This window comes from Hylobates moloch, unplaced genomic scaffold (genome assembly GCF_009828535.3).
Source record: "Hylobates moloch isolate HMO894 unplaced genomic scaffold, HMol_V3 SCAFFOLD_5, whole genome shotgun sequence".
NCBI classification, from domain to species: Eukaryota; Metazoa; Chordata; class Mammalia; order Primates; family Hylobatidae; genus Hylobates; species Hylobates moloch.
In genome coordinates, this window is record NW_026652280.1 from 101422034 (window position 1) to 101449858 (window position 27825).

At 43.3% G+C, this 27825-nt stretch overlaps 1 protein-coding gene across 8 annotated transcripts in view; it reads left to right on the forward strand.

Moving 5' to 3' along the window:
* Window positions 1-27825, forward strand: part of GATAD2B (GATA zinc finger domain containing 2B) — a 117385-nt gene that overhangs the window by 74622 nt on the left and 14938 nt on the right. For all 8 annotated transcript variants that reach the window (XM_058439268.1, XM_058439267.1, XM_032154533.2 and 5 more), the window contains one exon: window positions 23992-24327. In XM_058439268.1, coding sequence (XP_058295251.1) covers window positions 23993-24327 — 335 coding nt within the window. In that variant the 5' untranslated portion in view covers window position 23992. The remainder of the gene's footprint in view (window positions 1-23991; window positions 24328-27825) is intronic.

Below are 27825 nucleotides of genomic sequence, written 5' to 3' on the forward strand. Positions count from 1 at the left end.
TGTGAGCCACTGCACCTGGCCAACAAACAATTTTTTAAAAATTAAGTATGGGCTTATTAGGTTGAGCGCAGTGGCTCACACCTGTAATCCCAGCATTTTGGGAGGCTGATGTGGGCAGATCACTTGAGGTCAGGAGTTCGAGACCAGCCTCGCCAACATTGTGAAACCTGGTCTCTACTGAAAATACAAAAATTAGCTGGGTATGGTGGTGGATTCCTGTAATCCTAGCTACTCAGGAGGCTGAGGCAGGAGGATCACTTGAACCCAGGAGACGAAGGTTGCAGTGAGCCAAGTTTGTGGCACTGCACCGCAGCCTGGGCGACAGAGTGAGACTCTGTCCTAAAAAGGAAAAATAATTAAATATGGGCTTATTTGCGTGGGATTAAATTGTTATCACCTGCTTGGTCTGAGATCCCCAAACTGGGAAATGAATATAAAAAAATTATTCAGGACCCTATATAATACCCTTGGGGTAACCAGCAGAAGCATATGTAAAGCTACTGTGGAGGAACAGATCCACAATTTAAGCCACACAGGATTCTAACAGATAAAATCCCACTGAATAACCCACTTGATTGTGACAAGGCTCATAATCAAAAGTGACAAAAAATAAGAAAACACCTGATTTACCATGAATAAGAGTCACAAATACACTACCTCTCAGGACTAGATCTCCAGTTCATTGACTATAGACCATAGAATAAGTGCATTTAAAAGGATTAAATACAGCCAGGCGTGGTGGCTCACGCCTGTAATCCTAGCACTTTTGGGAGGCCAAGCCAGGCAGATCACCTGAGGTCAGGAGTTCAAGACCAGCCTGGCCAACATGGTGAGACCTCGCCTCTGCTAAAAATACAAAACATTAGCTGGGTGAGGTGGCACATGTCTGTAATCCCAGCTACTCAGGAGGCTGAGGCAGGAGAATCGCTTGAAACCGGAGGGCGGAGGTTGCAGTGAGCCAAGATCACGCCACTGTACTGCAGCCTGGGTGAAAGAGTGAAACTGTCTCAAAAAAAAAAAAAAAAAAAAAGGTCAAATTTAAGATATATTTGGAAGGTGATGCTGATGGAGTTTACAGATAGAATGCATGTGGGTATGAGAAAGAGGAACTAAGAATGACTCCAAGTGTTTGGTTTGAATAGTGGTGTCATTTGCTAAGATGTGTTAACTAGGGGAAGAAACAGTTTTGGACATAAGATTATAAAATGCCTGTTAGATATCTGCTATCTTTCGAATGTCCCTCCAAAATTCATGTTGAAATTTAATTGACATTGTAATAATATTAAGAAGTGGGGGCCGGGCGCGGTGGCTCACGCTTGTAATCCCAGCACTTTGGGAGGCCGAGGCGGGCGGATCACGAGGTCAGGAGATCGAGACCACGGCGAAACCCCGTCTCTACTAAAAATACAAAAAATTAGCCGGGCGTGGTGGCGGGCGCCTGTAGTCCCAGCTACTTGGAGAGGCTGAGGCAGGAGAATGGCGTGAACCTGGGAGGCGGAGCTTGCAGTGAGCCGAGATCGTGCCACTGCACTCCAGCCTGGGCGACAGAGCGAGACTCCGTCTCAAAAAGAAAAAAAAAGAAGAAGTGGGACCTTTAAGAAGTGATTAAGTTATTAGGGCTTTACCCTCATGGGTGGGATTAATGTTGTTATAAAAGGGCACCCTCTCTTTGCCCATCTGCTATGTTATTAGACAGCAAGAAGGTCTTCACCACATGCCAGTACCTTGATGTTAGGCTTCCCAGCTTCTGGAACTGTATGCCAATAAATAGCCAATAAACTTCTGGTCATTATAAAGTACCCAAAGCCGGGTACAGTGACATACACCCGTAGCCCCAGCTACCTGGGATGCTGAGGTGGGAGGATCATTTGAGTTCAAGGAGTTTGGCAACATGGAGAGACTCCATCTCTAAACAAAACAAAACAACACACACACCCACACACCCCTATATAAATTACCCAGTCTGTGGGGCGGGGGCGGGGGGGGGGTTTGTTTGTTTTTTGTTTTGTTTTGAGATGAGTCTCTCTGTTGTCCAGGCCAGAGTGCAGTGGTGCAATCTTGGCTCACTGCAACCTCTGCCTCCTGGGTTCAGGCAGTTCTCTGCCTCAGCCTTCTGAGTAGCTGGGATTACAGGCACCCACCACCACACCTGGCTAATTTTTTTGTATTTTTAGTAGGGATGGGGTTTCACCATCTTGGCCAGGCTGTTCTTGAACTCCTGACCTCATGATCCACCCGCCTCGGCCTCCCAAAGTGCTTGAATTACAGGCGTTAGCCACCATGCAAAATGGACTAAGGCAACACCCAAATGGAGATGTTAGTTAGGCAATTGACTATATAAAGAGAGTTTCGGAGGAGAATGACAGCTAGGAATATCAATTTGAGAATTAGTGTATAAATGCTATTTAAAGCCATGGGAACACTTCATTTTTACTGTTAGAACATAGAAAGATGAATAGAAACTAATGAAGACCAAGAATAAAGGATCATGAGTGTAGAATAAGACCCAGAGATGTGAAATCCCAAAAGCCAAGTGAAGAAAGCAGTTCAAGAAGGAAGGAAGATTGAGTTGATAAAATGCTGCTGAAAGTTCAAATAAGATAAGGATTGATAAATAATTATTGGACTTGGCAACATGAAGGTAATTAGTGACCTGGAAAAAATAATCTCTTTATATTGAGGGAATAAAACCTGAACTGAGGTGGTTTTAAGCCAGAAGAAAGAGACAATGAGTATAGGTAATTCTTGAGGAATTTTGCTGTAGAAGGGTTCAGGGACATGGAGCAGTGACTGGAATACGACAGGAAGTCATGGGAAGAATTTTCTAAGGTGTAAGAAATACTATACCAAGTTGGTATGGTGATGGGATGATTCTCAACAATGGCTAAATAATAGAACTAACTGGGGAATTTATTAAAGAATAGCTGCATGAGTTCAATGGCAGACTGATTAAATCAAATCTTTGGGAATTGGACCATGGTATCAGTATGTTTGTTTGTTTTACAGTTACTCAGATGATTCTAATATGCATCCAAAGTTGATCTGCTTTGGAGCAGATCAGTCAAATTAACTCGTTATATAAGTTAAACAGTATATCCAACACAGTTGAAAATTAGGAACAATAGAAATTACACAGAATGCAGCATAGAGATATTAAAAATGGAAAATATGAAAAAAGAGATGAGACATGGAGAGTAGAATGAGATGGTCCAAGATATATCTCATAGGAGTTCTAGGGTAGGGTAAAGAAAATGGAGAGTAGCAACATTCAAAGAGATAATAGCAGAAAATTTCACAGAATTTCTAAGTATATGAATCTTCAAGGAAAAAAAAAATAGTGAATCCTGAAAGAATAACACTAAAGACAAAGATCTTATGAAAGCAGCCAAATAGATTACTGCGAAGGAATGAAAATTAGACTCAGGCCAGGCTCGGTGATTCATGCCTGTAATCTCAGTGCTTTGGGAGGCCTAAAGAGGAGGATCACTTGAGTTGAGGAGTGAGGCTGCAGTAAGCTATGATTTTACCAGTGTGCTTCAGGCCGGGTGACAGAGGGAGACTCTGTCTCAAAAAGATGTGGTCTTTCTTACTTACCTGCAGAAGTGTGTCTAGTTTCTCAGCTGTTAAGCATTCAGAGGTCAGGGACTAAATACAACAATTAAGTACAATGTTGCAAAAATACTGACATTAAAAATAGAAGTTCCAGGCCAGGCACAGTAGGTCAGACCTGTAATCCCAGCACTTTGGGAGGCTGAGGCAGGCGGATCACTTGAGGCCAGGAGTTCGAGACCAGCCTGGCCAACATGGCGAAACCCTGTCTCCACCAAAAATACAAAAATTAGCCAGGCGTGGTGATGCACATCTGTAGGCTCAGTTACTTGGGAGGCTAAGGCACAAGAATCGCTTAAAACCAGAAAGCAGAGGTTGCAGTGAGCCAGGAGATTGTGCCATTGCACTCCAGCCTGGGCGACAGAGCGATACTCCGTCAAAATAAAATAAGATAGCTTTGACTGTATGTAACACACTAATGATGACTAATTCGTTGGAACTAAAAACGAGATAGGACTGAAATAAAAAATAAGAATTTAATAGAAGGCATAAAAGAGCAAGAAGGGCCAGGTGCGGTGGCTCACGCCTGTAATCCCAGCACTTGGGGAAGCCGAGGCAGGTGGATCACGAGGTCAGAAGTTCAAGACCAGCCTGGCCAACATGGTGAAACCCCGTCTCTACTAAAAATACAAAAATTAGCCAGGAGTGGTGGCAGATGCCTGTAATCCCAGCTACTCGGGAGGCTGAGGCGGAGAATTGCTTGAACCCAGGAGGCAGAGATTGCAGTGAGCTGAGATCGCGCCACTGCATTCCACCCTGGGCGACAGAGTGAGACTCCGTCTCAAAAAAAAAAAAAAGCAAAGAACAAGAAGGGGCTGGACACGGTGGCTCATGCCTGTAATCCTAGCACTTTGGGAGGCTGAGATGGGCGGATCACTTGAGGCCAGGAGTTCAAGTCCAGCATGGCCAATATGGTGAAACCACATCTCTACAAAAAAACACAAAAAAATTAGCTGGGCATTGGTGGCACACACCCATAATCCCAGCTACTTTGGAGGTTGAGGCAGAAGAATCACTTGAACCTGGGAGGCAGAGGTTGCAGTGAGCCAGATTCACACCACTACACCCCAGCCTGAGTGACAGAGTGAGACTGTCTCAAAACAAACATAGCAAGAAGGAAGCACAGAACAAGCAAGGTAAATAGAACAGAAGATGGTAGAAATAAAACTAAATATATTAGTGATCGTGATAAGTGTAGTCAGTTTTTTAGAAACGATTTAATGGAAAAACAAATTCAGATAAATACTGTCAAAAACACAAAGGTGTAGAAATTGAAATTAACAACGAAAAAAAATGTTGTAAGTAAATATTAACCAGAAAGCTAATGTCACCATACTAATATAAGACAAACTTTAAGGCAAAAAAAATTATTATGGGAACAGTTTTTGGGTTTTTTTTTTTTTTTTTAATAGAGATAAGTGTCTTGCCCTGTCATCCAGTGGAGTACAATGGTGTAATCATGGTAAACTGCAGTCTCAAACACCTGAGCTTAAACAATCCTTCCACCTCAGCTTCCTGAGTAGCTGGAACTGTGGACTCATGCCACCATGCCTGGTTATTTTTATTTATTTATTTTTATTTTTATTTTTTATTTTTTGAGATAGAGTCTTGCTCTGTCACCCAGGCTTGAGTGCAGTGGTGCAGTTGCTCACTGCAGCCTCAACCTCCTGGGCTCAAGCAATCCTCCCACCTCACCCCGCCTTGCAGCCCCCCCACCAAAGTAGCTGGAACTATAGGCGTGCAGTACCACACCTGGCTAATTTTTTATAGTTTGTAAACGTGGGGTTTTGTCATGTTGCCCAGGCTGGTCTTGAACTCCTGAGCTCATGGGATCCACCCGTCTCAGCCTCCCAAAGTGCTGGGATTACAGGTGTGAGCCACCACCACGCCCAGCCTAATGTTTTAAATTAATGGTAGAGACAGGCTATCACTATTTTGCATAGGCTGGAACTTTTTTTTTTTTTTTTACTGATACAGGGTCTGGCTCTGTCCTCCAGGCAGGAGTTCAGTGGCTTGATCAGGCTCACTGCAGCCTCAGCCTCCTGTGCTTAAGCAATCCTCATTGAACTGTCTTGGCACCCTTGTTGAAAAATCAATTGACCATAAATATTAGGGTGTATTTCTGAGTTTTTTTCCATTGATCACATATCTGTCTTTATGTCAGTACCACACTATTGTTGTTTTTTTTTTGTTTGTTTGGTTTTTTTTTTGAGACGGAGTCTCGCTGTGTCGCCCAGGCTGGAGTGCAGTGGCGCAATCTCGGCTCACTGCAAGCTCCACCTCCCGGGTTCACGCCATTCTCCTGCCTCAGCCTCTCCGAGCAGCTGGGACTACAGGCGCCCGCCACCACGCCCGGCTAATTTTTTTGTATTTTTAGTAGAGACGGGGTTTCACCGTGGTCTCAATCTCCTGACCTCGTGATCCGCCCGCCTCGGCCTCCCAAAGTGCTGGGATTACAAGCATGAGCCACCGCGCCCGGCCGTTACCACACTATTGTTAGGTCCATTGTAGTTTTCATCTCAGACACTGGTTTTCATCTCTAGAAGTTTGACTTGAGTCTTTTTGTACATCTTCCATTTCTCTGCGTAACTTTTTGAACATATGGAATGCAGCTACAATATTAATATCTGTTTTAAAGTCATTTTAATTCTAACAGAATTAGTTCTGGGTAAATTTCTTCTGATTGATTATTATTCTCATCATGGGTCATGTTTTCTTGCCTCTTTGCAAGCCTGTTAATCTTTAATCAAATTCCAGACATTGTGAATTTTATATTTTTGGGTGCTGGATTATTTTTATTCCTATAAATCTTGAGGGTTGATTTGCAATTCAGTTATTGTATTTGTCAACTGTGTAGTTCTTTGCTTTTTTTTTTTTTTATAATTTGTTAGGCCAGTACTTAAACTAAGCAGTACTTAGTTTAGAACTAAAAATTCCCTAGTACTAAGCTAGGACTTCCCTGTGCACTCTACCCAATACCCCATAAATTGAGTTTTTCTAATCTGGCTACTAAGAACAGGCACTACTGCTGGCCCCATGTGAGTTCTGGGTAGTGCTTGCTCCATTCCTTTCATATGTTTTTTTTTTTTTTCCCCAGTCTTGGATAGTGTCCTCAGTTACATGTGCTGATCAGCACTCTGATCTCCTCAGTATTTGAGGGGATCATTTTGCAGATCTCTGGGCTTCTGAGACTTTCTCTGCAGCTTTCTCTGCTGTGATACTCTGTCCTTTGAAATCTGGCTGCCATTATCTTATTATATTCTCTGCTCCATCTCTTCAACTCAGGAGTTTCTCAGGCTTTGCCTCAATCTCCCTCCCCTCCTGCATCATGTCCTGGAAACTCTCTTAAGGCAATAAGCCAGGCCAGTTGTAGAGCTCATTTCATTTGCTTCTTGTCACTCTGGGGTCACTGTCCATTGTTGCCTGATGTCCATTGTTTTCAAAACCCTTGTTTTTATGGTTTTTGTTTGGGTTTTTTTTTGTTTTGTTTTGTTTTGTGTTTTTTGTGTTTTTTTTGTTTTTTTGGTGGTGGTGGTTCTTTTAGGTGAGAAGGTAAATCTCTGGTCTCTGTTGAATCATCTTGATCAGAAGTGGAAATTGCAGCATTGGTTTTAACATCAACAAATTGATCCCTAAATGTTGAGGTGGAGAATGGATAACTAATTGTATATTCTTGCTGTGGGATTCTACACAGCAGTTAAAGCAAATGAAGTAGAGCTTTATGCAGTTACTTGGACGAATTTTAAATATAAAAAAATTGAAGGCTGCGCATGGCGCCTCACACCTGTAATCCTGGTGCTTTGGGAAGCCAAGGCAGGAGGATCGTGTGAGGCCAGGAGTTAAAGACTAACCTGGGCAACATAACAAAACCCCATCTTTACAAACAACTTTTTTTTTTGTAAATGTCGCTTCTCCTCTAGTGGCTGAGGTAGGAGGATGGAATGAGGCCAGGAATTTAAGGCTGCAGATTGCTAAGATGGTGCCTGTGAATAGCCACTGCACTCCAGCCTGAGTAACATAGTGAGACCCCATATATTAGCCAGGCATGGTGGTGTGCACCTGTAGTCCTAGCTGCTTGGGAGGCTGAGGTGGGAGGATTGCTTGAGCCCAGGAGGTCAAGGTTACAGTGAGACATGATCACGCCACTGCATTCCAGCCTGGGCAACAGAGTGAGATGCTGTCTCTTAAAAAAAAAAAATGCCAGGCACAGTGGCAAAAATTAACCTGGCATGGCAGCGTGAGCCTGTAATCCTAGCTACTTGGGAGGCTGAGGCGGGAGGATCACTTGAGCCCAGGAAGCGGAGGTTGCAGTGAGCCGACATGGGCCACTGCACTCCAGCCTGGGCAACAGCGAGACTCTGTCTCAAAAATAAACAGGCCGGGCGTGGTGGCTCACGCCTGTAATCCCAGCACTTTGGGAGGCCGAGGTGGACAGATCACGAGGTCAGGAGATGGAGACCATCCTGGCTAACACGATGAAACCCCGTCTCTACTAAAACTACAAAAAATTAGCCAGGCGAGGTGGCGGGCGCCTGTAGTCCCAGCTACGCGGGAGGCTGAGGCAGGAGAATGGCAGTGAACCCTGGGGGGCGGAGCCTGCAGTGAGCCGAGATCGTGCCACTGCACTCCAGCCTGGGCATCAGCGAGACTCCATCTCAAAAAAATAAATAAATTAAATAAATAAATAAATAAATAAATAAATAAATAAGGCTGGGTGAGGTGGCTCATGCCTGTAATCCCAGCACTTTGGGAGGCCGAGGCGGGTGGATCACCTGAGGTCAGGAGTTTAAGACCACCCTGACCAATATGGTGAAACCCTGTCTCTACTAAAAATACAAAAAAGTTAGCCAGGAGTGGTGGCAGGCGCCTGTAATCCCAGCTACTCCGGAGGTTGAGGTAGGAGAATTGCTTGAACCCGGGAGGCGGAGGCTGCGGTGAGCCGAGATCGTGCCATTGCACTCCAGCCTGGGCAACAAGTGAAACTCCATCTCATACATACATACATACATACATACATACATAAAAATTTTAAAAAACAAAAGCAAAAGCAATATTGGAAAGAAAAATGAAGGATAGTACAGAAGTGATAATTTCTAAAAATACACAAACTATGCTATATATTATTAATTGTTACGTGTATATGCAATAAACATTGTGAGAATGGAAACATCTGAAGGAGGAGGGAGGGCGAGAAAGGGTTGAGAGTGAAGTTACACAGTGCTTCAGATTTATCTAATGTTTTGTCTCACTAAAAATAGACCACATAGATGACTAACGACTAGTATCTAAAATACATAAAGAACTCTCAAAACTCAACAGTAAAAGGGAACAGCAAAGAGCTCGGTTAGGAAATGAGCAAAAGACATGAACAGAAGTTTCAGGGAAGAGAATTACAGATGGCAAATAAACATGTAAAAAGAACATCATTAGCCATTAGGCAAATGAAAATTGAAACCACAATGAAATATTACCACACACCTATCCAAATGGCTTAAGTAAGAAATAATGACACCAGCCAGGTGCAGTGGCACACACTTCAAGTCGCTTCTCCTCTAGTGGCTGAGGTAGGAGGATGGAATGAGGCTAGGAATTTGAGGCTGCAGATTGTTAAGATGGTGCCTATGAATAGCCACTGCACTCCAGCCTGGGTAACATAGTGAGACCCCATCTATTAAATAACAGTAATAAAAATGACACCACCAAATGCTGGTGAGGGTGTGAAAAACCTGGATTTCTCATACATTGCATCTGGGGATATATGATGGTATAGCTACTCTGGAAAACAGATTGGCAGTTTCTTATAAAACCAAACATTCACTTACCATAAGACTCAGCAGTTGCACAGTTGGGCATTTATCCCGGATAAATGAAAACTTTTCTACAAAAACTCTCCCATGAATGTTCGTAGCAGCTTTATTCCTAATAGCCAAAAACTGAAAACAACTCAGATGTCCTTCAGTGAGTAAATAAACCATGGTACATCCATACCATGGAATACTACTCAGCAATAAAAAGGAAGAAACTGTTGGTACTTGCAGCCACTTGGATAAATCTCAAGGAAATTGTCCTAAGTGAAAAAGGCCAGTCCTAAAAGTTACATACTGTATGATTCCAACTTTATAATAGTTTGAAAAGCCAACATTTTAAAAACGGAGAACAGATTCGTGGCTTCTAGGAGTTAGGAATGAATGTGGCAGGAGATGGGAGGGGAGAGGCTAGATGTTGTTATAAAACGGTAACACGAGGGATCCTTGAGCTGATGGAACGGTGCTGTTTCTTAACTGTGATGATGGATACATGAACTTACAAATGTGACAAAATTGTGTAGAACTAAGTACATACAAATGAATATTAATAAAATGGGAAATCTGAAGATCTGCTTATTGTATCAATGTTGATATCCTGCTGGTGATATGGTACTACAGTTTTGCAAGATGTTACCATTGGGGGAAACTATATAAAGGGTACATGGGATCTTCTTTATCTCCATCTTTTTTTTTTCTTGAGACGGAGTCTTGCTCTGTCACCCAGGCTGGAGTGCAGTGGCCTGATCTCAGTTCACTGCAACCTTTGCCTCCTGGGTTCATGCCATTCTCCTGCCTCAGCCTCCCGAGTAGCTCGGACTACAGGCGCACGCCACCATGCCCGGCTTTTTGTATTTTTAGTAGAGACAGGGTTTCACCGTGTTAGCCAGGACAGTCTCAATCGCCTGACCCCGCGATCTGCCCTCCTCGGCCTCCCAAAGTGCTGGGATTACAGGTGTGAGCCACCGTGCCCGGCCTGTCTCCATCTTTGAAATATTTTATAATAAGAACAGTCTCTTCAGTGTGCACAGTAAAATTCTCTGTGACCATTTGAGACAAATCAGAAAAAATAGTGGAAACATAGAAATGAAAATTTTTTGCTTATTAATACTAAAAGTTCTTAGATTTTAAAAAGATAAATTAGAACTTACGAAAGTATTTTTTTAAGAATGTATTTTCAGCTGGACACAGTGGCTCACGCCTGTAGTCCCAGCACTTTGGGAGGCCAAGGCGGGTGGATTACCTGAGGTCGGGAGTTCAAGACCAGCTTCACCAACACAGAGAAACTCTGTCTCTACTAAAAATACAAAATTAGCCAGGCATGGTGGCGCATGCCTGTAATCCTAGCTACTTGTGAGGCTGAGGCAGGAGAATTGCTTGAACCCAGGAGGCGGATGTTGTGGTGAGCTGAGATCACGCCATTGCCCTCCAGCCTGGGCAACAAGAGCAAAACTCCACCTAAAAAAATAGTAATAAGTGTTTTCATCAGGGCGCAGTGGCTCATGCCTGTAACCCCAGCACTTTGGGAAGCTGAGGCAGGTGGATCACCTGAGGTCAGGAGTTCAAGACCAGCCTGGACAACATGGTGAAACCTCTGTCTCTACTAAAAATACAAAAAATTAGCCGGGCGTGATGGTGGATGCCTGTAATCCCAGCTACTTGGGAGGCTGAGGCAGAAGAATCGCTTGAACCCGGGAGGCGGAGGTAGCAGTGAGACAAGATCGTGCCATTGCACTCCAGCCTGGGCAACGAGAGTGAGACTCCGTCTCAAAAAAAAAAAAAGAAAGTATTTTCATTTCTACTTAGGATTTTTAAACCAAAACAGCATTTTGTTTGTTTGTTTGAGACAGAATCTCACTTTGTCGCCAGGTCTAGACTGCAATGGCATGATCTCAGCTCACTGCAACCTCTGCCTCCTAGGTTCAAGTGATTCTCCTGCCTCAGCCTCCCAAGCAGCTGGGAATATAGGCACGCACCTGCCATCAGCCCAGCTAATTTTTTGTGTTTTTAGTAGAGACGGGGTCTCACCATGTTAGTCAGGCTGGTTTCAAACTCCTAACCTCAAGTGATCTGCCTGCTTTGGCCTCCCAAAATGCTGGGATTACAGGTGTGAGCCACTGCACCCAGCCTTCAAAACAGTTTTTTAAACTTACTTTTTATGTGTTAAATACTATTGTTTTGTAAGGACTGTTGTCTTCTTCATTATAAATACTGATAACTTTTCGTAAGTAATATAACCATCTTATCTTTTAGACTATTGCTACTTTAAACTTTTAAGTTACATTATATAACTATAGGCTTCACTTTCATCATTTTTGAGAATTAGAGGTTTTCCAACCTAGCTAACAATTTAGATTTTTCTGTTCTCTGATGTGATGGAAGAACAAAGAACAAATATAAAGGGCCTTGTACATTGCCTTTTACAGAGCAGGTACTCCTGTGTCTGTTAATTTATTTTGTTCACCCTCTTCATTCCCGTATCCTCTGTCTGCCTCTCAGGATCCTCTTAAGTCTTTGCTGCAAATCCAGGTTTTGGTTTGATGTTGTCAGAAACTTTACAAGCATGAATGAGAGCTATTTCATTTGGCATTCTTGTTTCTTATAGGAGTCCAACAGCAAGTTTAAAGTTGGACATTTTTCTTTTTCTGCTACGGTTGTTTGACACAACTACTCTCTTCCTTAAACTTTCTTTTTTTTTTTTTTTTTTTTTAGACGGTCTCGTTCTGTCACCCAGGCTGGAGTGAAGTGACCTGATCTCAGTTCACTGCAACCTCTGCCTCCCAGATTCAAGTGATTCTCATGCCTCAGCCACCCAAGTAGCTGGGATTACAGGCATGCACCACCACAGCCAGCAATTTTTGTATTTTTAGTAGAGACAAGCTTTTGCCATGCTGGCCAGGCTGGTCTCAAACTCCTGGCCTCAAGTGATCTGCCATCCTTGGCCTCCCAAAGTGTTAGGATTACAGGCATGAGCCACTGTGCCCAGCCTCTGCCTTCTTATGTACTGCTTTTCCTCCTCACATTTCAGTAAAGAGAAAATTCACCCAAAGGCAAAAGCTGAAGCCAGGGAATAATCCTTTTCTCTGACCCCAAATCTAAGTCACCAACTCCTATCAATTCTGTTTTCTTCCTCTGAATGTAAAAGAGAAAATATGCACATGGTGGCTTGCATCTGTAGTTCCAGCTACTTAGGAGGCTGAGGCATGAGAGTCGCTTGAACCCGGGGGCCCAGGCTTCAGTGAGCCATGATCGCAAAACTGTACTCCAGACTGGATGACAGAGTGAGACTCGAAAAAAGGAGGAAAAAAAAGAAAAAAGGCAGGGTGCGTCTCTTTGCAGTGAGCTGAGATTGTGCCATTGCACTCCAGCCTGGGCAACAGAGCAAAAACTCCATCTCAAAACAAAAAGGCAGAGAAAATGAGTTCATGTAAACATCCAATTATGTGTTTTTGTTATATGCACTTCTTTCTGTTGGAATGAAATTCTGGAAAACAGTAACCTAGTCTTTTTCCAAAAATCTTTACTCCTAATGCCTGACTTTGACACATAGTATATGATTAATATTTGTGGGGTGGATGGATGGATAGATGTGCAGATACATGAATACTACAGTACTTGCTTCTTAAGATGTCTGGCTCTGAGAAGGGTGTTGTACTGTGTAATAGATTTTGTAAATGAGCTAGACCTGTGTTGTAATTCCAGATTTACTCTCTAAAGCTTTGCAGTTGGAATACACCTCTTCCCACCTGTGAAGTAGAAACAATACTACCTACTTAGTAGCTTGTTGAAAAGATGTAAGTAAGTTTCTTCTGCAACTGGAATGGAGAAAAAAATATTTAAGTAAGAATACATGATAAAGTGCCCAATAGCATGTTTGGATTTAAGTGGGTGGTTAAGAAATAGTATCTGTTATTATTAGGATCACAGAAGAAACAAAAAAAGATTGGTTAGGCATTTTTTTTTTTTTTTTTTTTTGAGACGGAGTCTCGCTCTGTCGCCCAGGCTGGAGTGCAGTGGCGCAATTTCGGCTCACTGCAAGCTCCGCCTCCCGGGTTCACGCCATTCTCCCTCAGCCTCTCCGAGTAGCTGGGACTACAGGCGCCCGCCACCACGCCCGGCTAATTTTTTGTATTTTTAGTAGAGATGGGGTTTCACCGTGGTCTCGATCTCCTGACCTCGTGATCTGCCCACCTCGGCCTCCCAAAGTGCTGGGATTACAAGCGTGAGCCACCGCGCCCGGCTGGTTAGGCATTAAAAGGCAACATGCAACATTCATTTTACAAAATTTTTTTTTTTTGCAGAGGAATATTTATGTGATAAGTTTTCAGTGAATATTAGTTTTACAATTTTATAATAGGGGACATAATTTAACTGTAGAATTTTTTTTAGTATATTTACAAAGTTGTGCAACCAGACAACAGTCCGTTTTAGAAAAACATTTCCAATCACCCTAAAAAGATCATGTGTGCCCCTCCGTAATCAGTTATGTTGGATTTTGTTTTTGCAATTTTATTGTGGTAAAATGTATGTAACATAAAATTTACCATCTTAACCATTTGTAAGTATATAATTCAGTGGATTTAAGTACATTCACATTGTTTTGCAACCATCACCACTATCTACTTACAGAACTTTTTCTTCATCCCAGGGACTCTGTTCCCATTAAACAATCACACCTCACTCCCCACCCCTACCTTAGCTGGAAACCTCTATTCTACTGTTTTGTTTTTTTTTATTTTTGTTTTTGGGTTTTTTTGTTTTTTGTTGTTGTTGTTGTTGTTTTTGAGATAAGGGCATCTTACTCTGTTGCCTAGGCTGGTCTTCAACTCCTGACACTCAAGCATTCCTCCCACCCCAGCCTCACAAGTAGCTAGAATTATAGGCACTTGCCACCATGCTCAGCCCGCTATTATACTTTCTATCTCTAGGTACCTCCTATATGTGGAACCATACAATATTTATCCTTTTGTGTCTGGTTTGTTTTACTCGCATAATGTTTTCAAAGTTCGTCCATTTTACATTGGATTTTGAGGCAGGCATGGTTCTGAGTGCATAAAGTTGAGGTTTATAGATTAGTAAAGACAAGAGTAGCTGTGGACAGATTGGTCAGCATTCTCAAGCTATCTATTAGGAAAGACTTACCTCAGACATTCAGGTATCTGGGTTCTGGTTTCTCGCAACCTCTGATGGGTCAGTTTCTTTCTTGAATCATTAATGTATAGTAAGGGGAAATTATTTGACTTACTTTCAGCTGTTTGTATAATGATCAGTTCAAGGAGCTAAGGTAATGATGGCACCCCAAACTCTAGCTCTAGGTTATTGAATTTTGTTGTTTTGTCATATACTATCGGTGCTCGTGAATATATCTCAAAACTTAGAATACTGTAGTATATCAACTTAAATGTATATCTTGCTATGTGTACTTAAGAGACAGGGTCTTGCTCTGTCACCCAACCTGGAGTAGAGTGGCGCAATCATAGCTCACTGCAGCCTCAAACTCCTGGGCTCAAATGATCTTCCCACCTCAGTCACCATGCCTGGCTAATTTTTTTTTTTTTTTTTTTTTTAATTTTTTTAGGCTGGGTGCAGTGGCTCACGCCTGTAATCCCAGCACTTTGGGAGGCCAAGGTGGGTGGATCACTTGAGGTCAGGAGTTCAAGACTAGCTTGGCCAACATGATGAAACCTCGTCTCTACTAAAAATACAAAAATTAGCCGAGTATGGTGGCGAACACCTGTAATCTCAGCTACTCGGAAGGCTGAGGCATGAGAATCACTTGAACCTGGGAGGCTTGCAGTGAGCCAAGGTTGTGCCACTGCACTCCAGCCTGGGTGACAGACTGTCTCAAAAAAATAAAAATAAATAACAAATTTTTTTTTAGAGATGAGTGTCCCAGGATGGTCTCAAACTCTCAGCCTCCAATGATCCTCTTGCGTCACTGGGATTACACACACAAGCCACTGCCTTAACTGTGTACTTTTCTAAAGTACAGACATACCTCAGAGATTTTGTATGTTCTATTCCAGACCACCACAATAAAGCAAATATTGCAATAAAGCAAGTCACACAAATTTTTTGGTTTCCTAGTGTATATAAAAGTTATGTTTAGGCCAGATGCAGTGGCTCATGCCTGTAATCACTCTGGGAGGCTGAGGCTCACTCTGGGAGGCTGAGGCAGGAGGATTGCTTGAAGTCGGGAGTTTGAGACCAGCCTGGTCAACATGGTGAAACCTCGTCTCTACTAAAAATACAAAAATTAGCTGGGCATAGTGGTATGCACCTGTAATCCCAGCTACTCAGGAGGCTGAGGCAGTAGAATCGCTTGAACTCAAGAGGCAGAGGTTGTAATGAACCGAGATCACGCCACTCCACTCCAGCCTGGACGACAGAGCAAGACTCTGTCTCAAAAAAAAAATAATAATAAAATAAAAGTTATGTTTATATTATGCTGTAGTCTATTAAGTGCAATAGGATTATGTCTAAAAAAACAATGAATACGTCTTAAATAAAAAACACTTTCTTGCTAAAAAGTTTTAACAATCATCTGAGCCTTCAGCAAGTCATTATCTTTAGCTGGTAGAATGTCTTGCCTCCATGTGGATGACTGCTCACCCATTAGTGTGGTGGTTGCTGAAGGTTGGGGTAACCTGGCAATTTTTTTTTTTTTTTTTTTTTGAGATTACAGGCGTGAGCCACTGTGCCTGCCCAACCTGGCAGTTTCTTAAAATAAGATGATGAAGTTTGCCACATGGATTGACTCTCCTTTCATGAAAGATTTTCACATAGCATGTGGTACTGTTTAATACCATTTTATCCACAGTAGAACTACTTTCAACATTGGTGTCATTTCTCTCAAACCCTGCTGCTGCTTTGTCAACTTAAGTTTATGGAATATTCTGAATCTTCTGGTGTCATTTCAACAGTGTTCACAGCATCTTACCGGGAGTAGATTACATCTTAAGAAACCACTTTCTTTGCTCATCCATAAGAAGCAAGCTCCTTATCCATTCAAATTTTTGTTTTTTGTTTTTGTTTTTTAAAGAGACTCAGTTGTGGTCTGTCACCCAAGCTGGAGTGCAGTGGCATGATCGTAGCTCATTGTAGCCTCAAACTCCCGGGCTCACGCAATCCTGTCGCCTCACCCTCCTGAGTGAGGTGCATGCCACCGTGCCCAACTAAATTTTTTTTTATTTTTTGTAGAGATAGGGTCTCACCACGGTGAAACCCCGTCTCTACTAAAAATACAGAAAAATTAGCCGGGCGTGGTGGTGGTCGCCTGTAGTCCCAGCTACTCGGAGAAGCTGAGGCAGAAGAATGGCGTGAACCCGGGAGGCGGAGCTTGCAGTGAGCCGAGATTGTGCCACTGCACTCCAGCCTGGGCGACAGAGCAAGACTCCGTCTCAAAAAAAAAAGAGATAGGGTTTCACTTTGTTGTCCAGGTTGGTCTCGAACTCCTGGGCTCAAGTGATCCTCCTGTCTCAGCCTCCCAAAGTGCTGGGATTACAGGCATGAGCCACTGTGCCTTGCCCAGGCTCCCTTCTAATTGTAGTTTTCTTGCTGTTTCTACCACTTTTGCAGTCATTTCCTCCATTGAAACCTTGAACCTGTCAAAGGTCATGTATGAAAGTTGTAATCAACTTCTTTCAAATTCCTGTTAATGTTGATAGTTTTAGGCTGGGCGTGGTGGCTCACGCCTGTAATCCCAGCAGTTTAGGAAGCCGAGGCAGGCAGATCACCTGAGGCTGGGAGTGCGAGACCAGCCTGACCAACATGGAGAAACCCTTTCTCTACTAAAAATACAAAATTAGCTGGGCCTGGGGTGGCACATGCCTGTAATCCCGGCTACTCAGGAGGCTGAGGCAGGAGAATTGCTTGAACCTGGGAGGTGGAGGTGAGCCAAGATCGCACCATTGCACTCCAGCCTGGGCAACAAGAGCAAAACTCCATCTAAAAAAAAAAGAAAAAGAAAAGAAAAATGTTAATAGTTTTACTTCCTCCTGCAATGGTAAATAATTTCCAGGAGGTTTTAAAATTTTTTATTTTTATAGAGACAGGGTCTTGGCTGGGCGCGGTGGTCATGCCTATATAATCCCAGCACTTTGGGAGGCTGAGGCGGGCAGATCACAAGGTCAGGAGCTCGAGACCATCCTGGCTGACACGGTGAAACCCCGTCTCTAGCAAAAATACAAAAAATTAGCTGGGCATGGTGGTGGGTGCTTGTAATCCCAGGTGCTCGGGAGGCTGAGGCAGGAGAATGGCATGAACCCAGGAGGTGGAGGTTGCAGTGAGCTGAGGTTGCGCCACTGCACTCCAGCCTGGGCAACAGAGTGAGATTCTGTCTCAGAAACAAACAAACAAAAAACAAACAAAAAACAAAAAAAAAAGAGACAGGGTCTTACTGTGTTGCCCAGGCCAGTGTGAAACTCCTGGGCTCAAGTGATCCTCCCACGTTGGCCTCTAAAGCACTGGAATTACTTGTGTGAGCCACCATGCTTGGCCTGAAATATATTAATATTTCTTTATTTTTTTTTTTTGAGACTGAGTTTTGCTCTTGTTGCCCAGGCTGGAGTGCAGTGGCATGATCTTGGTTCACTGCCACCTCCCCCTCCCAGGTTCAGGCGATTCTCCTGCCTCACCCTCCCACGTAGCTGGGATTACAGGCATGTGCTGCCACGCCTAATTTTGTATTTTTAGTAGAGATGGGGTTTCACCATGTTGGTCAGACTGGTCTCGAACTCCTGACCTTAGGTGATCCACCTGCCGTGGCTTCCCAAAGTGCTGGGATTACAGGCGTGAGCCCCCATGCCCAGCAATATTTCTTACATAGTAAGACTTGAAAGTCAAAATTACTTCTTGATTCATGGTCTGTAGAATGGATGTGTTAGCCACATGAAAACAACATTAATTTCCTTGTTCATCTCCATCAGAGCTCTTGGTGACTGGGTGCATTGTCAATGAGCAGTAATATTTTGAAAGGGATCTTTTTTCTGAGCAGTAGATCTCAGCCATGAGCTTAAAATATTCTGTAAACCATACTGTAAACCATACTGTAAACAGATGTGCTGTCATCCAGACGTCATTGTTCCATTGAGAGAGTGCAGGCAGAGTAGATTTAGCCTAATTCTTACCTTTTTTCTAAGAGATGGAGTCTTGCTATGTTGTCCAGGCTGGAGTGCAGTGGCTATTCACAGGTGCAATCATAGTGCTCTACAGCCTCAAAATCCTGAGCTCAGGCAACTCTGCTGCCTTAGCCTCCCACATAGCTGAGACTACTGGTGTGCACTACTATGCCCAGTTTATTTAACATAATTCTTAAGGGCCCTAGAATTGTTGGAATGGTAAATGATCACTGACTTCAACTTGAAGTCACCAGCCATATTAGCCTCTAACAAGAGAGTCAGCCTGTCTTTTGAAGATTTGGAGCCTGGTATTGACATCTCTCTATGAAAGTCTTCTAGTAGAAGGCTATTTTATCTACATTGAAATGTACTATTAACATGGGCTTATAGATGAAAACAGCAGACACTGAGTACTCCAAAAAGGGGAGGAATGGAGTGGGAGATAAGGGTTGAAAAACTACCCATTGGGTACTATGTTAGTTATTTGGGTGATGAGTTCAATAGAAGCCCAAGCCCCAGAATTATGCAGTATATCCATTTAATAAATCTACACATGTATCCCTTAAATCTAAAATAAAAACTAGAAAATTTTAAAAAGGGAAAAAAATGTAGTGTTAATGTGTCACCTTTGTGGGTTATCTCAGCTAGATCTTACGGATAACTTGCGTTAGCTTCTACATCAGGACTTGGCTACTGCTGTACCTTGTACTTTTGTGTTATGGCGTGACTTCTTAAACCTCATGAACCAGCCTCTGCTAGTTTCCAGCTTTTCTTCTGCAGCTTCCTCATCTCTCCCAGCCTTCACAGAATTGAAGAGAGTTAGGGCCTGATTCTGAATTAGGCTTTGGCTTAAAGGAATATTGTGGCTGGTTTGATCTTGCCAGTGCTCTAAAACTTTCTCCATATTGCCAGTAAGGCCTTTGCACTTTGCCATTATTTGTGTGTTCACTGGAGTAGCACTTTTAATTTCCTTCAGGAACTTTTCCTTTGCATTCACAACTTGGCTGGTTTTTTTTGTTTGTGTTTTTTTTTGTTTTTTTTTTTGAGACGGAGTCTCGCCCTGTTGCCTAGCCTGGAGTGCAATGGTGTGACCTTGGCTCACTGCAAACTCCACCTCCTGGGTTCAAGTGATTCTCCTGCCTCAGCCTCCCAAGTAGCTGGGATTACAGGCGCGTGCCACCATGCCTGGCTAATTTTTTGTATCTTTAGTAGAGACGGAGTTTCATCATATTGGCCAGGCTGGTCTCGAACTCCTGACCTCGTGATCTGCCGACCTCGGCCTCCCAGAGTGCTGGGATTACAGGCGTGAGCCACCACACCCGGCCACAATTGGCTAACTGTTAAATGCAAGAGGGCTAGCTTTCTGCCCATCTTGGTTTTCAACATGCTTTCCTCACTAAGCTTAATCATTTCTAGCTTTTTATTTAAAGTGAGAGATGTGTGACTCTTCCTTTCATTTGAACACTTAGAGACCCTTGTAGGGTTATTAATTGGTCTAATTTCAATATTGTTGTATCTCATAGTAAAGAAGCTGGAGAAAGAGAGAGATGGGAGAACAGCCAGTCTGTGGAACAGTTAGAACACACACAGCATTTATTGATTAAGTTTGCCATCTTCTGAGTACAGTTCATGGTGCCCCAAAACAAAATAGTAACATCAAAGATACTGATGATTACCAAAATGTGACACAGAGACAAAGTGAGGACATGCTGTTAGAAAAATGGTACCATTAGGGTTGCTCAATACAGGGTTACCACAAACATTCGTTTGTTGTTGTTGTTGTTGTTGTTGTTTTTTGACAACAACATGGAGTGCAATGGTGCGATCTTGGCTCACTGAAACCTCTGCCTCCTGGGTTCAAGCGATCCTCCTGCCTCAGCCTCCCAAATAGCTGGGATTACAGGCATGTGCCACAACACCCGACTAATTTTTGTATTTTTAGTAGAGACAGTGTTTCACCATGTTGGCCAGGCTGGTCTTGAACTCCTGACCTCAAGTGATCCGCCCGCCTTGGCTTCCCAAAGTGCTGGGATTATAGGCGTGAGCCACTGTGCCTGGCCTTGTTTTCCTTTAACAAAGTATCTGCAAATACAATAAAGTGAAATGCAATAAAATGAGGCTGGCTGTACTTTTTGCATCTAGGTGTATAATCAGTTGAGTGGCAGACTTTTCCTACTCTCCCCAACTCACCATGGTATGCCCAGTTACTACTCTCAGTTATATAGTGTTGATTGAACTACTAAAGACATTGTTAACTATAGAGTTAGGGTGGTGTTCTGTAGCACTCCACTTTCTAGTCACTCCATCCGAAGATATTTTTCAGAGGTAAATTGGGAGGTGAAGTGTGATTAAAATGTTCTAAAGTTGATTATAATGATAGCTGCACAGCTCTGAATATACTAAACATCATTGAATTGTACACTTTACATAGGTGAATTGTATGATATGTGAATTATATCTCAGTAAAGCTATTTTTTTTTTTTTTATTTTACTTTAAGTTCTGGGATACATGCACAGAACCTGAAGGTTTATTACATAGGTATACATGTGCCATGGTGGTTTGCAGCAGCTATCAACCCGTCATCTAGGTTTTAAGCCCCACGTGCATTAGATACTTGTCCTAATGCTCTCCTTCCTTTTGCCTCCTATTCCCCAACAGACCCAGGTGTGTGATGTTCCCCCTCCCTGTGTCCATGTGTTCTCATTGTTCCACTTACTAGTGAAAACATGCAGTGTTTGGTTTTCTGTTCCTTTGTTAGTTTGCTGAGATTGATGGCTTCCAGCTTCATCCATTTCCCTGCAAAGGACATGAACTCATTCTTTTTTTATGGCTGCTAAAGCTATTCTTTAAAAAGAGAGGGAATTAAGAAGCATAACCCCAAAATTCAGAAGTTTGGGTTCTGACTTTTATCTCTAAAAGGTGTATTTCTGCCTACAATCCCAAGCGCTTTGACAGGCTGAGGCACGAGGATCATTTGAGCCCAGGAGTTCCAGACCAGCCTGGGCAACATAGTGAGACCTTGTCCTACAAAAAACTAAAAAATTAGCCCAGTGTGGTGGCATGCGTCTCTAGCTACTCAGGAGGCTGAGGCGTGGAGGATTGTTGGAACCCTAGAGTTTGAAGCTGCAATAAGCTATGATTGTGCCACTTGCACCCTAGCCTGGGTGATAGAGTGAGACCCTATCTCTCAAAAATAAAAATAAAAACAGGCCGGGCACAGTGGCTAATGCCTGTAATCCCAGCACTTTAGGAGGCCGAGGCAGGCAGATCACAAGGTCAAGAGATTGAGACCATCCTGGCCAACATGGTGAAACCCCGTCTCTACTAAAAATACAAAAATCAGCTGGACATGTTGGCACACACCCATAGTCCCAACTACTTGGGAGGCTGAGGCAGGAGAATTTCTTGAACCTGGGAGGCGGAGGTTACAGTGAGCTGAGATCGCACCACTCCACTCCAGCCTGGCAACAGAACAAGAGTCCACCTCAAATAAGTCAATAAATACATAAATACAAATATAATGAAGGGTGTGTGTTTCATTTTTTGGTCTTGTTTTGTTTTTGTTTTGAGACAGAGTTTCACTCTGTCACCCAGGCATTTTTAGTAGAGACAGGGTTTCACCATGTTGGCCAGGCTGGTCTCGAACTCCTGACCTCAAGTGATCTACCCACCTCAGCCTCCCAAAGTGCTGGGATTACAAGCGTGAGCCACTGCACCCGGCCTCTGTTTTGTCTTATTTTTCATTGCAACTGGAAAAGAATCTTTTTAATTTTATTAATTAATTAATTCATTCATTCTTTGAGACAGAGTCTCGCTCTGTCACCCAGGCTGGGGTGCAGTGGCGAGATCTCAGCTCATTGCAGCCTCCGCCTCCTGGGTTCAAGCAGTTCTTTGCCTCAGCTTCCCAAGTAGCAGGGATTACAGACGCCCGCCACCACTCCCGGCTAAGTTTTTATATTTTTAGTAGAGATGGGGTTTCACCATCTTGGCCAGGCTGGTCTTGAACTCCTGACCTCGTGATCCACCCTCCTCAGCCTCCCAAAATGCTGGGATTATAGGTGTGAGCCACCGCGCCCAGCCCTGGAATAGAAAAAAATTTTAAGTACTCCATTTTTACAAATGAAATTGAAACTTGGGAAGGTAAAATAACTTAACTAAATATTTGATCTGGTTAACGTAAGTAGCAATTTTAACTTGTGTTTCTTTGACTTAAAAGATTTTCTTACTACTTTATCTTTGTTGTTTCCTACCAGGACAACAACCCTGGATTTGAAAGTGTTGGAGAAAATCTAAATCTGAATTTGCATTTAGATTTTTTTTTTTTTTTTTTTTGAGACAGAGTCCCGCTGTCGCCCAGGCTGGAGTGCAGTGGCCCGATCTTGGCTCACTGCAGGCTCCGCCCCCTGGGGTTCACACCATTCTCCTGCCTCAGCCTCCCAAGTAGCTGGGACTACAGGTGCCCGCCACCTCGCCCGGCTAATTTTTGGTGTTTTTAGTAGAGACGGGGTTTCACTATGTTAGCCAGGATGGTCTCGATCTCCTGACCTCGTGATCCGCCCGCCTTGGCCTCCCAAAGTGCTGGGATTACAGGCGTGAGCCACCGCGCCCGGCCATTAGATTTTTTTTTGTTATTTCTTGGAGACAGAGCCTCACTGTATCACCCCAACTGGAGTTCAGTGGTACGACCAGGCTCAGCGCAGCCTCAACCTCCTGGGCTCAAGCAATCCTCCCACCTTAGCCTCCCAAGTAGCTGGGACTACAGGCATGTACCACCATGCCTGACAAATTTTTAATTTTTTTGTAGAGATGGGGTCTCACCATTTTGCCCAGGCTGGGCTCAAGCCGTCCTCCCACCTCAGCCTCTGGAGGAGCTGGGAATACAAGTTGAGTCACCATGTCCGGCCTACATTTAGATTTTGTTAGTGTAAAAAAAATCAAAGTGAAAAGGGAAGATAATGATTAATTAGCTTGTCGTTAACACTTTTTCTTCATGAGTAAAGAAAAAATAGTGCTTCTTATCAGGCTAAGCACCCGAGTTCTTCATTTTAAAAAGCATCTTAAGTGTCTTCAGATTTTGAATCTGCTAACCCTGGTAACATGCAGTTTACCTATATAACAAACCTGCACATGTACCCTTGAACATAAAATAAAAGCTAAAAAAAAAAAAAAAAAGATTTTCAATCTGTATCCATATAGAATTAAGGGCAGATATCAACAGGCCTTGCTTATGTAGATTTAAGTTTACTTAAATTGCTGAGGTTGAATGGAGAAGTCTCCTTTAATATAAATGTTCTAGGACAATATCACGTAGGACATTAGCATAGTTAACTTTGAACTTTGTGTGTGTATGTGCGTGTGAGAGAGAGATTCTTGTTAATAACTTTACCATTCCACCTTTTTTAAAATGGACTATTTAAGGGACTTTATTCTGATCTTACTTGTATTTTTCTTTCCATAGGATGGATAGAATGACAGAAGATGCTCTTCGCTTGAATCTGTTGAAGCGGAGCTTGGACCCAGCAGATGAGCGAGATGATGTCCTGGCAAAGCGACTCAAAATGGAGGGGCATGAGGCCATGGAACGTCTGAAAATGTTGGCATTGCTCAAAAGGAAGGATTTGGCAAATCTTGAGGTGTCACATGAGTTACCCACCAAACAGGATGGCAGTGGTGTTAAGGGCTATGAAGAAAAACTTAATGGGAATCTCAGGCCTCATGGAGACAACAGGACTGCTGGAAGGCCAGGCAAAGAAAACATCAATGATGAGCCTGTGGATATGAGTGCTAGACGGAGGTATGGCTCAGTTCAGCTGCCTCCAGGGATAGGGTCGTCTCATAAAGCCTGTGAAAATGGAATGAATTCCAATGAGAGGAGGGTGTTTTTCATCTAAAGATACTTAAAAGAAGATATATCATCGAGTTTGACCATAAATTCATTTTCTTTCCAAATGAAACCAGGTGCCTCAAAAACTGCTTAGCCTACAGAGAATCGTAGTTCTTACTCTTAAGAGAAAAAATGGTCATTTTTAGATAAAGGGGGCACTAGAGAGCTGATAGGCCAAATGGAAGTGATTAATATATACCTTCACTCTAATCTTCATGGCTGTCTTAGGAGGAGGAAAATAGTCTTTTTGTCAGATAATTCCAGGAGTTTTAGGATGTATTTATTGTGGAGTCCCAGCTTTTATTACATCCAAAACGTGGGCCTAGCTTTTCTTGTGTCAGAAAGCAAATTATCTTCATGTGGTAAGTCCCTGCATTCTTGCTGTATCTGTACCACTTCCCCCAGCTCCCCCATGTACATATACATTCATTTGTACATGTATGTTACTCATTCACTCACTCACACATGCAACATGTTTTCCCAGGCCTTTTTTTCTGGTGTCTTTCAAGGTTGATTACTTGAAACTGTAGAGCACACAGTAAGGAGAGGTACCTGGAACTGGCCAATGGTTGAGTCTACCTGTGCAGTGAATCATAGTATAGATAACCCTAGTTTGGGTTTTTTTTCTTTTTGTTTTTTATGAGTTTTTTTGGTGCTTGTTTTTTTTTTTTTTTTTTTTTTTTTTTCTTTTTGTTTTTTATGAGTTTTTTTGGTGCTTGTTTTTTTTTTTTTTTTTTTTTGAGGTAAGGTCTTGCTCTGTTACCTAGGCTGGCGTGTAGTGAGTGGCTAGACCCCTGGATTCAAGCAATCTTCCCACCTCAACCCCAACCCACACCCCACCCCGCTGAGTAGCTGGGACTATAGGCACATCCCACTATGCCCATCTAATTTTTATATTTTTGTAGAAACAGATTTTTGCCATATTACCCAGGCTGGTCTCGAATTCCTGAGCTCAAGTGATCCTCCTCGGCCTCCCAAAGTGCCGGATTACGGGCATGCACCACAGCATCCAGCCAGGTTTTTTTTTTTTAAAGACATAAAGCCTGTTTCACTTTGTCACAGTCTTGAGTGCAGTAGCATGATCATAGCTCATTGTAACCACCAACTCCTGGGCTCAAGTTATCTTCCCGCCCTAGCCTCCCAAGTAGCTGGGACTACAGGTGTGTATCATCACACCCAGCTAATTTTTGAATACTTTTGTAGAGACAGAGTCTCACTATGTTGCCCAGGCTGGTCTCAAACTCTCAGCCTCAAGTGATCTTCCCACATTGGCCTCCCAAAGTGCTGGGACTACTGTTGTGAGCCACCACACCCAGCTTATAACCCAAGTTTTTTGTTTTTTTTTGTGTGTGTGTGTGTTTGAGATGGAGTTTCACTTTTTGCCCAGGCTGAGTGCAATGGTACGATCTCGGCCCACTGCACCTCCACCTCCTGGGTTCAAGTGATTCTCTTGCCTCTCTACTCCGCTAAGTAGCTGGGATTACAGGTGCGTGCCAGCATACCCAGTGAATTTTGTATTTTTAGTAGAGATGGGGTTTCACCATGGTAGCCCGGCTGGTCTCAAACTCCTGACCTCAGGTGATCTGCCCACCTCTGCCTCCCAAAGTGCTGGGATTATAGGCATGAGCCACCACACCCAGCCAACCCTAGCTTTTAAAACATTCAGTTTAGGCCGGGTGCGGTGGCTCTCGCCTGTAATCCCAGCACTTTGGGAGGCTGAGGCCAGTGGATCACGAGGTCAGGAGATCGAGACTATCCTGGCTAACACCGTGAAACCCCGTCTCTACTAAAAATACAAAAAATTCGCCAGGCGTGGTGGCAGGTGCCTGTAGTCCCAGCTACTCGGGAGGCTGAGGCAGGAGAATGGTGTGAACCCGGTAGGCGGAGGTTGCAGTGAACCGAGATTGCTCCACTGCACTCCTGGGCGACAGAGCGAGACTCTGTCTGAAAAAAAAAATCAGTTTATAAATAGTTCAGAAACAGCTGATAGCTGTGAGAATTAGTCTTCAGTGTTCAGTTGCCCTCCAAATGACCTTGCTGAGTTTGTTGTAGGACTCATCCAAAGCAGAATCTCTAAGAAGCTGGACTGGTGGAGAATGAAGAAGAAAGGAATGGTTATAACCTTACACATGTTACTTCCTCTACCTTTTGATGTCTACTTACTGGTCTTGTCCCAGGATTATTTTTTAAAACCACGCTTCGCAAGCAAACATTATTCTTGGTAGTAACATTAAAAACTCTTAGTAAGCGGTGGCTCACACCTGTAATCCCAGCACTTTGAGGCTGAGGCGGGTGGATCACCTGAGGTCAGGAGTTTGAGACCAGCCTGGCCAACATGGTGAAACCTTGTCTCTACTAAAAATATGAAAAAATTGGGCCGGGCGTGGTGGCTCACGCCTGTAATCCCAGCACTTTGGGAGGCCGAGGCGGGCGGATCATGAGGTCAGGAGATCGAGACCATCCTGGCTAACAGGTGAAACCCCGTCTCTACTAAAAATACAGAAAAATTAGCCGGGCGTAGTGGTGGGTGCCTGTAGTCCCAGCTACTTGGGAGGCTGAGGCAGGAGAATTGGTGAGTAATTGCATGATCCAGATTGCCCACTGCACTCACCTGGCGATGACGAGAGCCGTCTAAAAAAAAAAAAAAAAAAAAAAAAGAAAATTAGCCCACGCCACTGCACTCCAGCCTGGGTGACAGAGTGAGACTCTGTCTCAATTTAAAAAAAAAAAAGCAAAAACAACCACAAAAAAAACCTCTTAGGAAACCTCAGGCAGATTCCCTAGAGGTCCTGGAAGAGGAGAAAAATACTTGTTGTAGGTAGTGCCAGCAGAATATTATATATAAGTAGGTTCATTTTTAGATTGTTTGAAAGAAAAGGATATGGGTGAATGAGATCATGAACCTGAGCAACCTACTTGCTTTTATAATCTCCCTTACCCTTCTGGAGCAAGTAACTTATACTACTTCATTGGGGAGAAAGATTAAAGAAATGTTAGGTGGATTCTTCACATCCCAAATTGGAACTCTTAAATGCATTTTTCTTTCCTTTCCTTCCCTTTCCCTTTCTTGACAAGGCCGCACTCTGTCGCCCTGGCTGGAGTGCAGTGTGGCATGATCTCCGCTCACTGCAACCTCCACCTCCCAGGCTCAAGCAATCCTCCCTCCTCAGCCTCCCAAGTAGCTGGGACTACAGGCGTGTGCCCCTGTACCCAGCTAATTGTTTTGTATTTTTAGTAGAGACGAGGTTTCGCTGTGTCACCCAGGCTGGTCTCTAACTCCTGGACTCAAGTGATCTGCCCACCTTTGCCTCCTAAAGTGCTGGGAATACAGGCATGAGCCACCATGCCGGGCCCAACATTTTTCGTAGAAACTTTGTTAACACACTTTTTTTTCCTGTTTTCAGTCCT